A 12,425-nucleotide genomic window follows, 5' to 3' on the forward strand; every position below is an offset into this window, starting at 1 on the left:
GTTTGTCTGGGAAAGAAGAAGAAACAGCTGCAGCGGCTTGTTACAGCTTTAGCCTTAAATAGTGGGTCAATACAAGAAAATCATCACTGGATCTCTTCGTGGCTACAACAGAGGCGTCTTCTAGTGGGAGAAAGTCTTGACAGGGCAAAGAATAATTATCTACCTTTGTATCTGTTTGGGATTTTTTAATATATCTAATGCACCTCTTCTTTGGTAACAGTGTTAGCAGCCAGGGTGGTCTCTCCAAACCCTGCTCGTAAATCTCGCTCTGCCATCTCTAACTGCACCCTGCAGCAAGCTGGATTTGGAGTTGTCAAAAGATGGCGATGGGGGTTCCACCACTCCTCTTCCAACTCCTTCCGCTGGCTTTCCTGTGCTGAGCCTGAACGCAGTGTGTGTCCATGGGAAAGTCAAAAAACCACGTCATTTTGTGTCATTAATTAGAGCAGAGAAGAAGTGCACAGCGCTCGTGATCTGCTCATTGAGGGTGGCTGGGCAGTTGGGACACACGGGGAAGGCCTCGGTCTGTCACTGCCCCGTTCGTACCAGCGTGGCTGAGGGTCCCACCGTCGGGCCCCAAGTCCCGGTCTGAGCAGACGTTTCTCGGGCCAGCAGCGCCCGGGCACCTCCCAGGGCTGCGGGGAGCTGAGCCCCGGGCCCGTGCGCTGGACCCAGTCAGCTCCTCTGGGAGCCCCAGGCGAGTGTCCCCGGCCCACGGGGAGCCCGGCAGCGCGTCACGTCACGCTGTGGGCGAGGGTGTTTTCAGTGTGCTTCAACGAGCGGGTTTAAGGACGTGTTCAAGAACTGCCGGTTTGAGGCCCGGGGGCTGGCTGGGCAGAGATGTGTCTGTCGAGTGAATTTCTCAGGGGGTTTTTAGCTGCGGAAAGGTTTCGGCAACGCTCCCTTGAGCTGGGATCCGGGAGCCTCGGGCCGAAACGCGGGTCGGGGTGCGAGCCGGGTTCCGCGGGGCTGCGGGGAGCTGCCTCCACCCCCCGCCGGGGAGCCGCGGCCTCCTCCTGGGCACCGGGAGGCTGAAGGCTGCTCCGCGGGGCAGGTGAAGCCCGTAAGCACGGCCTTGCAAATACCGACAGCGCAGCTCTGCTCAGAGCAGCTCCCGAGGGAAGAAGGGAAACCCCCAGCCAGGCAGCCAGCGCCAGGCGAAGGGAAACGCTGCGGCACAGTTGCCGTTTGAGTATTTAAATTCGCCTCCTTCGGAGGCAGCCCGCTAGCACTCCGCGCCCTCCGGCCCCCCACCCTGGCGGAGGCGGCTCCGCGGGGCCGCGGGTGCCCCCCCGGGGGCAGGAGCGGGGCCGGGACCGGGGCCGCCCCGCCGGAGGGGCCGAAGGTCGGGGCCCGGCTGCCCCTGCGCGGCCGCCTGTCCCCGCCGGGCCCTCCCCAGCCCCGTCCCTCCCGCCCCGAAATCAGCCCTTCCCGGGACTTCCAATTATCGCTAAAGACTGGGGCCTTCATTTTCTTGGCTGCAAACCCCGTAACGAATCGCTCAGACTTTGTTTTTCTACTGCTCCCGAGGCTTGATTTATTGTGTCTCCGTTATCGCGCAATCAGGCTTCGTTCAAAATGTTTTTCTGGGCTAATTCTATACCCCCGGTATTTATTTTGACTGTCCCTTTTCATTAACGTTACTAATTTTTAATTGCTCCCCGTTCACTTTGAAATCACCCCTCTGCCCGCCTCATCCCGTTCGTGTTTGGACCCACGCGTGTGGGTCGGGCCCCCACGGGAGGCGCCCGGGCAGCCACGACCCGCTCCCTCCCGCGGCTGCGGGACGGAGCCTGGCCCGGGGGACACACACACCACCACCCCAATCGCCCCCCCACCCCAACCCGCCGCCCCGGGGCGATGGAGCGGAGGGGCCGGACTCGCTGTTAACAAACCATCGCCCGAGCTCCCAGCCCCGCGATTCAATTCCTCTCCTCCAGCAAAACCCGTTACTTTATCCGAAGAAAAACAGCGCGTAGAGGGCGAGCGGCGGGGCGGCGCGGCCCGCGGGGGGGGGACCCCCACGGAGCCGGGGGTGCCCCCCGGGCGCTGCCGGGCTTGGGCCGGGGCGGGGGGGCTGCGGGAGGGTGAGGCGATGCCGCCCCCCGACAGCTCCGTGATTAATGACCCGCCCGGGAAGGGGCGGGCGCTGCCGGCCGGGCTGGCGGGGGGAGCCCGGAGGGGTGGGGGGGGGCCCGGCGGCAGGTGCGACCCGGCCCCGCCGCGCCCACCGGCCGCGCCGCCTTATAAGCGGGGCCGGACGCGACGGGAGGGGACGGGCCGGGCCGGAGGCGGCGGCGGGCAGAGCCGCTCCGGGCGGGATCGGTGAGTCAGTGTGTGCGGGAGTGTGTGAGTGCTCCCCCGGGCGCGGGGACGCGGGGGGTCGCCCTCAGGCCGCGGGGAGCCGGGGCTCGCCCGCCGGCGGTGCGGGACGGGACGGGACGGGGGCGCAGCAGCCGCCGCGGTCGCGCATCTCTGGGCGGCCGGCGGGGATTTCCGCAGCCTCCCCGGGCCGGCGGGGCGGGGTAGCGCCGGGGCTGCTTTCACACGCGAAAAGATCCGATTTCGCTGCTCCGGAGAAAGTATTTTCGTTAACTGCTACGCAGAGGGCAAGGTCTTTTTAAAACCGATGCAAAATAATACAGATTGACTATATTTTTTTTCCCCCAAGGAACAACTGAAAAGGCTGCGAACAAGTTTATTTCAGGTTTCTACCGATTTCTTTTCAGTTTGCGTACTCTGCTCTGGCGTTTTCGATCTTTTCCTTGTCCATGTGGGCAGGTTGCCTTCGTTGCCGTTTCATTCACACGGAATATAGTACTAAAATAAGTGTTGTGCTGCTTTCTTTGGTAAACTAATTAGATTTCAAACCGATTATATCCTTGTAATGTCCCATAAAAACACAAATGCATCTTTCCGCAATAGAAATGTGTTAGAAATAATATAAAAGTTACTTTCACACCCCCATTTCCAGGTCTCTCTGCACGCCAGGCAGCAAGTGGGTGTTTGCAAAAAATTATTGCAATTATCTTAAAACCAAACCTCTTTCTTGTAAAATTTTAAACGGGGTTGCATGGAAACTGACCGTTGCCCAGTGGCGTTTTCTTTGGTTTTCAGGAATAGTTTTTTGGACCAGGAGGTTTGGGTGACTCCTGGGTTCACAGAGCTCGCAGCAGCACCCCGAGCGTGTATCCTGATCGCACCAGCGTGAAGAGTGACGCTGCCCACCCCCAGCGCGTAACAAACGCGATTTTGGCTCAGGAACCGCCGCAGTTTGGCTGCGCACACGTACATACCTACAGCAGATCCCGCGTTTCTGCAGAGCGGATTTTCCCGGGCCTTTTGCTGTATGTATCTGATGAGAAATCTGACAGTGAAGAAATTCAGAGTGAAATGTCTCATTTCCACAGCTGAAATTTTGCCTTTTTTTTTTTTTTTTTTTCCTCTCCATAGGCCCAGGATTTCATCCGATGCAGATGTGAAGCTCCTAAAACAGAAACTCCTACTTTGAGGGGCGCTCAAGGAAATGAGGTTTTTAGGTATGTGTGTTTCTACATACTGTATGTCACGCAAAGTCATTCTAGTTCTAAATCTGGTTATACACCAACACACCAAAATCAAAACTGTGTGTAAACCAAGCCTAGTCCTGTATTTCAGTAGGTGAGCAGGTATTTACACCAATCCAGTCTGTATCCTTGGGTAATTCAGATTTTTACAGTAATCAGGGAAGACTTTCTCATTTCAGTGGGGTTTCGATGGGATGGCAAATGAGAAATCCTGCTGATAAACATAAATTGATAGATTATTCTGCCAGTTTTCATGATTGTCTTGACTCTACAGTAGCAACAATGATGATTTTTTTTTTTTTGCCACTAAAATGCACCCAGATCTGACCACCTTAACACAATGAGAAAATAGCAAGAAAAAAAGCACATTGGACCTTTTTTATTTTAAGTTAAAGGAAACAGCCAAATTAAGGAGCATTTTTCAGCCCTCACTCAAGACAAGCTCATGTAAGCTTAATGTGAGTTTTATGTTATATTGCTCATAAATATCACAATAAAAAAGAATGAGGTTTTTTTTCCTTTGGTTTACAGTTATAATGCACACAGAGTATTTCACAAATAATTTCAGTCTAAACTATTTAAGAGAACATTACCTGGTAAAACTCTGAGCCAGATTAACAGCAAATTAATCACAATAAACCCCCTGAAATAATAATGTCTTCTAAATACCATCAAAAGGATTATTTAGGAATCTTTCCACTTTTCTGCTAGAAATCTTTGACTTGGTTCACGGCCTTGGGTTTTTTGCCATCATCAGCCGCAATTACAGAGGGACATCGGTGGGATTTCAGCATGTGGTTGAAATGCTTTGCAAAATCAAGGCCTAATTTGTGTAAATTTACATCTTCAGTCATTTACGTGCATCTGTTTTTTTTTTTTTTTTTTTTAATTACATAATATTTGAATGAAATTAAAAGTTTTAATAACTCGTTCTTGCCCTTGTTGTCTAGCCGGGCAATCACAGAAACAGCCACTCCCAACACGTGAAAGCCAGGGGCTGAGACACCCAGAAGGGCTGCTTGACTGAGGAGGACGGGATCAGGTATTATTCTAGCTAAGAAATGCTGCACTTTGGGGAGTATTGATTGAATTGCATTTTACTGTGGAATTGAATGAATTAAAGCACTGTGAGTTTTATTACAGGCAGCGGTGACTGACCATCTTTTCTGAAAGCTGGGAAAAGACCTTGTGGTCGTTGTTTTCAGCTTGACTCAAAAGTTTTTTGCCGTTGTTTTCAAAAGGTTCTCTTGCCCCCCAATGGCCAAAATACAGCTTACAAGATTCTTTAAAGTCTGAAAATGTAGAAGATAAAGGATAAGCATGGAAATTTTTGAGTAACACCGGGGGGGCAGGGGGAAGACTGGAGAAGTTGGTTCTTGATCCTTTAAAATCATAGACCGGGTTTTGCCCTTCAAAAACTCAGTACTGTGCTCTGTGGCTCCGCTCAGTGCTGCATCTGAAGATGATATTCTTCTTTCTGTCATCCATGCAGCACTGATCATCTGTAAGACTCTTGATAAAATTATTGCAGCTAAATAGAAAATATACAGATGGTCCCACATCCCAGATTATACAAATAATATGTTTCAAAAATTGCACTTAGTCTAATTTTTAGCGGTGGTAAAAGGAAACCACTGTGGCAGTGCTGCTCAGCATTCCCTGTTGGGTTTTCTCAGGGCTATGAGTGACTCAAAAAATTTGCTCTGTGTAATACTGTCCAAAAAAAAAAAATCAAGTGACAATCTTTGTGAAGAGTTTAATTTCTGTTTCTGTACCTGTGAGTGATACCAAATTTATAAGCAGCAAGCGGGAAAAGCAGCTTGTACATCTGCATCCCGGCTTTTCCTGGCACGAGCAGCATTTGCATTTCGGATGATCTTTGCTTTTAGAATGCAGACACTTCGGCACAGCGCGGCGGTTGGCTTTAGAGATGCTCTTGTTGCTTTCAGGACCCTCCCTGCTGGGGAAGTCACAGATGGACTGTGGACACTTAGCTGAGAGCAGCGAGGAGGTCTCCAGCCTGGGCGCAGACCCCGATTCCCTGCTGCCTTCTGCTGCGGGCAACAACTCCTGCCCGCCCTTGGCGACTGGGCAGCGGGCTGGGGCACCTCCCGGCAGACCCGCCGCCGCTAACGCCGCTCGAGAGCGCAGCCGGGTTCAAACCCTGCGCCATGCCTTCCTTGAGCTGCAGAAGACTCTCCCCTCTGTGCCGCCCGACACGAAGCTCTCCAAGCTGGATGTGCTCCTCCTGGCCACCACCTATATCGCACACCTCACTCGCAGCCTTCAGGATGAGGAGGAGACACCGAGAGAGGGCTTGGGTACGCTCCGAGGGGATGGATACCTCCACCCTGTCAAGGTAGGAGAGCCGAAGAGCAGCTACCACCTTCTCTCAGCAAAGAAATAAATCGGTGTTAAAGATGCTTAGATGAAATGAAGGATTTCAAGCTTATTTATCTTGCCTGAGTTAATACATGAAAAGGCTGCCTAGACTAACCACGCACCTAGGTGCTAGGGGCCTGATGGAAACCTCCCGGAGCTCAATGGCTTTGTCCCTCTGGCTTCAGGGCCTTTGCACAAGACCATCAAAGGTAGCATAGGTCCAAACCTAGCGGGACTTGGTCCCTTGGAAGCGATGGCGGAGGGCAGCACCAGGGGAGTACTAGCACCTCCACGGTCCCTGCCTGGAAACCTCGCGATCCCCCACCAAACCCATCAGAACTGGCTGTCTGGGGCTGAGGGGATGCGCTGTCCCACAGCCGCGACCCCAGCCACAGCAGGGCCTGCTCTGGCTCTCCCGCCAAGGCAGCCGAGGTATGGAAGGTGACGTTAATTACTGGCCACGTGTTAATTCCTTCTATGAAAGTGCTTTTCTGATGTGTTTATTTCATCTAGTTGGTATACGCTCTTCCCTTCCTCAAAAAAAACCCCACAGCAATGCAGAGGGGACGTGAGAGGGGAACTGCTCTTGCAGAGGAGCTGGGACTGGAGACTGGTTCCAGATGCATTGCTCAGTGACTGACGGGGCTCAAATACCACGGGGTATTTTCTTTGGCTCTGGTCTCAGGGAGTGAGTTAGAGCACTGGGGTGTTTTTCTTTTCTTTTCTTTCCTTTTTTTTTTTTTTTTTAAGAGTCTGATGAATTCAGAATGATTTAATTAAGATTAATTTGTGAAGTAATCTCTAATTCCTATAAAGTGACTAATTCACAGAGAGTTTCTTGTTCACAGTGTTGGTCGCTGTTAAAAGCATGATGTGGACGTAGGCTTCTGAGGCCATTTAAATGATTAGCAGGCTCATTAAGAAAGCAAAACCTTTACATCAATTAGAAGATGGCTATAATTTAAGAAATATTGTGATGTATTTCAAAATAAGTTCTAAGCTTCTGTTAGTTCCCTTGGTCAGAGTGAAAGGACACAGGTCTCTTATGGTACTTTTTATCAGCTGCCAACTATTACTGGCAGAAAAACACTTTTAAATAGTTATTACAGCAGTTAAATGATCCAGATGCACATTTCCCAGGCTACTGGAATACAGCGATACTGGATTCATCTAGCAATTATTTTTTATAATCTTATTTATGTGTCACTTACCTGTATTTAGTTTTGTAACAATTCTAGGAGTTTAACCAATCTATCTAATATTCCTGGTAGTAAATTAATTTTTCAGTTGGCACTAGAACAAAAGTGTCACAGAAAAATCACAGTACATGCTTCAAAAAAACACCTAAAGTGCAGGATGAGAGACAACCAGTACAGATAAGGACTTTAACTACACTCATATATCAAGCACAGTAAATACAAATAGTGAGGAAAGTAAAATACCCAAGTACAGTTGTGTGTACACTGAACAAAAAATATGGTTAATTACTTTAAACTCCGATGTCTTATTGACGATGAATTCACATCACTCTTGAAATAAAAGTACTGAAGGGAGATTGTATGGTCTTTCCAAGTGAGAATATGCTGCTGCTTTACATCTTTAAATAGAAGAGCCGAGCTTTAACTGCAGCGTTAGGCCCCTCTAGTTTTTAGAGCTCCCTTTTGTTACTCACAGGAAAGGTGCCAACCTGTTTCCAAAAGTGTCTTAAAAAAATCAGATTCTTTTGGAACAACAAGCTGGCTGTGCTTCGGGTATTTTTGCATCCAATGTGTATGACAAGTTGTCTTTTCAAACATCCACCTCTCTAATAATGAACTGGGCACATCAAGCTGGAGCTGAATGCTTCCTCCCGAGAGAGGAGCAGCACCCAGCTGTGGCCACCCTTACTGCAGGGCCGTCCGCAGTAAGTAACTTGCTCGGGTTAGGAAACTCGAGCTGTAAGAATAAATATTTAACACCAGTGTAACTGATGATTCCGATAATTGGTGAGCAGAAAGATGAATTGTCTCATCTGAAATCCTTGGAGCTGACGAAGAACAAGAAGTTGTCAGTGCTGAAGACCGCCAAGGCGCAATTACATTAAACCCCCTTTAACACAGCTTTTGGCAGCCCCTGTGCTGCGGCGGGTTGTGTGGGGGCCGGCCGGCACGAATGGGTACGCGCACAGGGCCGCAGCCGTGGCGGGCGCGGGGGTAGCCCCGCAGTATCCCTGGCACCAAGAAGAGGAATGTGTTGGTTTATTTTACCAACAGAGCATTTACTGTACAAATAGCCGTACGCTGGCTGATCAGCCCGGCCTGCTCCCGCCCACTGGGTCACGGCAGGGTTTGGGAGCTGAGCCCCGCAATTCATGACCAAAGGAAACATCCAGGCTGAGGTTCCCTTACCGAGTTTCTAACCACATTTGCCAACAATTGACAAAAGGGGAACCTTCTGGTGATAGGAAATCTTTCCTATTTTCTTGTATTGTGATTCCAGCTTTGCTGAGAGCTGCATTCGGGCTGCAAAGACACCAAGTATCTCAGCACTGGGTTTGTCTCTTCTCTTGCAGAAGTGGCCGATGCGTTCCAGGTTATACATTGGAGCTACAGGACAGTTTTTGACTCACTCGGCACAAGGAGACGGCGCAAACCAAGGAGAAACATCAACAACTTCACAAATCTAATCTCCCTTCTCGCTTTAAAAAAAAAAATATTTATTACACCTTATATATATATTTAAGTTAAAAAATAGTATCTACAGACAAACTGCAATTCCTGAAATACTGTTTGTAGAGAAGGAATTGATTCTTAAATGTAACTAATACCTCATTAAGTTAATGTGACGCATGATTGGTTTCTGTCATAGAGGATGTTGCTGGGATCTGATCAGGGGGATGAGGAGAAGGCGGCTGCAGTTGGCACCAACGCGAGAGGCAGGCGCAGAGGCAGCGCTGCCGGCAGTTGGTACCTCATCCCCGCCAGGCAGCGGCGGAGGGGTGTGCGGGGGAGAAGGCGGAGGGGTATGTGGGGCAGAAGGAAGGGGGAAGGTGAAGGGGTGCGTGGGGCAGAAGGGGTGATGCAGGACTAGCTCAGCACAGAGCAGTACAGGCTGGGGTGAAAAGCAAAGGGCACGTCTGAAAATAGCAGTCGAAACCCCACGGGCACTTTCTTCACTGCATGAAGCCGAGGGCAGAAATCCTGCTGGCTGCAGTGGTCAGGTCAGCTTCGTCCTTCGGACAATCTTAAATGTGTGTGGCTATTGGTGAAAACATGGGTGCATGCTGACCTCAAGTAAACGTGTGCTGAAATCCTGCGTACGCACAGCGCTACGTACAACAGACAAACGGCTCCATACGCCAGGAATTGCTTGTGTCGATCCATATGACCGTGTTGCATGTTGCGGGGTTCACAATGTGTTTGAGTGTTACCCCAGTACAACTGCTTGTCTGCTCATGATACCCAGGTTCGTTTATCTCGTCTTTTAGCGGCTTGTGCACGGAAGGAAGGGAGCCCAAAGAGCTGGCTTGTTCTTGGCACGTTTTTCACTTAAACATCTTCTATATTTAGAGAAAAGTTGAAACTAAATGCACAAATGCCATCTGATGTATCTGTTCTGTAAAACACTGTATTCCTCATATAGTGTGCTATTGCCGAGGTAAACATTTTATTAAATATCATTCAGTGGATATTATGTATTGATTGAGTTGCAAAAGATGTATCGGTTTCTCATTGTACAGGACTGATAGTTTCTCGGGTAACATTCAGCATTTTTAGAAACTTCTTTGCAGTTTACATTTTAAAATGATATTGGGCAGAAAAGGAAAACACAAATACTAGCAAGAACAACCTTTATAAAAAAAATCATTTTACCGTTTTCATTCTCGAGTCAAACTTGTGACGTCTTTCAGAGGTGCTGAGCATGTCAGTGCAATTGCATGTCCAGTAGCAAGGAAGCATATACAAGGAAGCATATAAAAAATTAGCAGAGCCATTAGAATTGGACAAAGTACCCGGGACATGCGAGAGTTGTGAAGTATGGTAAAATCTGGAACTCCCCTCCACCTCTGCAGCATTCTGAGCTTTTACAAGATTATTGTTTTAAACGGTAAAAATGCTTTAAATATTTTCAATATATATTTTATATGCATATTTACAGTATTTTAGGCATATATTTCTTATTTACAATTGTAAGTGGTTTATTATGAGAATTACATAGAACACCATTCAGCCACACAAACTATTGTACTTTGTGAAAAAATATGTACAAAAGGGCAGTTTTTCATAGACAAGTATCTACTCTTACTTAAAGATGAGTCTGACTTTTTGAAGAACTGTACTCTCCATAGTAGTAAAAAGTGGGTTAGCACAGGCTCTCATTATTGGGACAACTATCTGTATTTAGATTTATTAATGAGGAGATGTGAAGGAGTTGTAAAGGTGACGGTAGTTAAGAGGAGAGAGACCCAACAGTGCGGGTTTCCAGGAGTTCTTTGCTGTACAGGATGAGGGTGTAAGATGCAGATTACACTTCAGACTGGTAAAAGGCCAAGTAGCAACGTAGAAGCACAGAGAATTCAGTCTAGCTTTGTACGCAACTGAGATCTAAATGAATGGCATCGCGTGAGGGGAAAAAGGGGCAAGCGAAATCCCGGCCAGAACTCAATGTCAAACCTCGAGCTGCCGCTGTGTAGCAGCAGTCCCGTAATAAAAACAAAACGCGTATGAATTATGCATATGAAATGGCGTGGGGAAACACAAAATGTGATGATGTTTTGCATCAATTGCACGCTCTTACCTAGCACAGAGGTGCTGGTTACTTCACAGGCTCTTAAATGATATACCTGGAAGGGACAGAATTCAGGGGAAAAAAAAAAAAGACACACACACACACCCCCCCACCCCCCCCAGTTTTTGAAGGCTTCTTCCATTAAATGTAAAGGATAGATTCTGACTGCTTATTCATGAAGGAAGCATGAAAAATGTATAGGAATAAGGGTTAAAAAAATGGAAAGTTATCAATGGATGGCATGGAAAAAAAATCTCTGCTCAGACTTCTACGACAATAAAGGTGGAGTATTTACAATGCTTGTAAGACAGACACAAAAATGGAGCAGCAAAAACAGGAGCTACTTTGTACCTAAGCTTGTATACATTGTGGCCATATACGTGACAGTGCAAAGACCTTAGCAGCATTTTATAGATGTATTAAAAGCCTGTAAGAATATGCAGAATTACAACAGTTTTTTACTTGAGAAGAACTCCCCATACTTACAAGTTGGGATTTTTTTTTTTTTTCTGAGACAGATTATTCTGCATCTGTTGCAAATTTTTATGCCTTTCCTTCCAGAGCCAAGACACCAGGTTAGGCAACCCGCTTCCTTCGACCAGTGCAAGAGCTCTTGTCTTCCAGAAATTTACACCAGGATCAAAACAAATCCTCTGAATGCGTTTGCTTCAAACCTGATGTTCGAATCAAATGTTACATTTCTTAGGAACAGTTTATATCCTTCTATACTGAAATACAACAGTTTGGCACTGGAAATATGCATGTGTTTGGGAATGAAATTCTATAATGTTCACACATCGCTATCAAAGGAGCCATTCTTCATGGAGTAACTGAAAAGATCTTGGCAAAGTTCAGTTATTGTCATCACAACCTTTCCTTCAGAGGGATGGGACTGGTAAACTTCACACAGCCATATGCAAATAATCTGCCTGTGCAAAACCTGCTGCATACAGATCTTTTTTCCTCATACACACAGCTGTAATTACAATGCTGTGCCCTCCAGTTATATATTGCTTTCTCTTAACACATACCCTGCCAGTTACTCATTTTTCCCTTAGAGACCTTTAGGACAAAGTATTCATTGTGCTTGTGTAAACCAGCGAATGACAACACGAAAAAGATGAATTTTCCGTGGCTTGGACTTCTAAGAGACTGACTATTCAGTAAGAACAGAAGCATTTTAAGGTTGAAAAAGCTGGGTTTTACCAAGAATAGTGTTGTATGTCAGATACACCAGAAAGAAAGTGAACGTGCTTCCATCCCAGGTAGTCCTGTTTACTTTCTTAACCCACCTGGAATAAACTCTTCAATTTTCTTAGAGAAACCCCATAAACCGTCCCGCCAGTCCAGACTTGCATGCTCGCTGCCAGCTCCTCCAAACCGAGCCGGCACCGGAGGGGCCGCAGGAGGTGGCCCAGGCCCAGGCCCAGGCCCAGGCCCACGGCGGCACCACACGCAGCCGCTCCGCGCTCCAGCTTGACATCAACGAGCCACGGCGGCCTAAATCACGTGCCCGTTCTCCCGCCCCAAGCCCATCGAAAGCGCCGTTACGGCGGCTGTTAAAGGGTTCCGGCGGCTGCTGGGCCAAACGCACCGGGCCGCCCCTCTGGGCTCCACAGGCCCGGGGACGAGCGCCGCTGTGGCGCCGGGGGCTGCGAGGACACAGCCAGACGGGCGCCCGACACCCTCCCCCCAGCGCTGCCGCGGCAC

The 12,425-nt window shown here is 48.5% G+C and overlaps 1 protein-coding gene and 1 long non-coding RNA gene across 4 annotated transcripts; one reads left to right on the plus strand and one right to left on the minus strand.

Annotated features, from left to right (window-relative positions):
• The first annotated feature begins 2,201 nt into the window (after positions 1-2,201).
• TCF24 (transcription factor 24) lies at positions 2,202-9,615 on the plus strand. Of its 2 annotated transcripts, XM_074817913.1 has the most exons (6): positions 2,221-2,325; positions 3,118-3,347; positions 3,454-3,539; positions 4,517-4,608; positions 5,516-5,925; positions 8,500-9,615. In XM_074817913.1, exons 5-6 carry the CDS (start codon positions 5,542-5,544, stop codon positions 8,611-8,613), a joined length of 498 nt encoding a protein of 165 aa, XP_074674014.1. In that variant the 5' UTR covers positions 2,221-2,325; positions 3,118-3,347; positions 3,454-3,539; positions 4,517-4,608; positions 5,516-5,541; the 3' UTR covers positions 8,614-9,615. The 2 variants fall into 2 exon arrangements, with proteins under 2 accessions (XP_074674022.1, XP_074674014.1); XM_074817921.1 differs by lacking the exon at positions 3,118-3,347 and having other exon boundaries at positions 2,202-2,325.
• Positions 8,627-12,384, minus strand: LOC141920707 (uncharacterized). 2 transcript variants are annotated; one of them, XR_012622428.1, is made up of 3 exons: positions 11,202-12,384; positions 10,725-10,770; positions 8,627-9,842 (listed from the first exon to the last, which is right to left on the minus strand). It is a non-coding gene; the product is annotated as an uncharacterized LOC141920707 (long non-coding RNA). The 2 variants fall into 2 exon arrangements; XR_012622425.1 differs by having other exon boundaries at positions 8,627-10,770.
• Between the last annotated feature and the right edge of the window lie 41 nt (positions 12,385-12,425).

The sequence above is a fragment of the Strix aluco genome, chromosome 1, assembly GCF_031877795.1.
Source record: "Strix aluco isolate bStrAlu1 chromosome 1, bStrAlu1.hap1, whole genome shotgun sequence".
Lineage (NCBI taxonomy): Eukaryota > Metazoa > Chordata > Aves > Strigiformes > Strigidae > Strix > Strix aluco.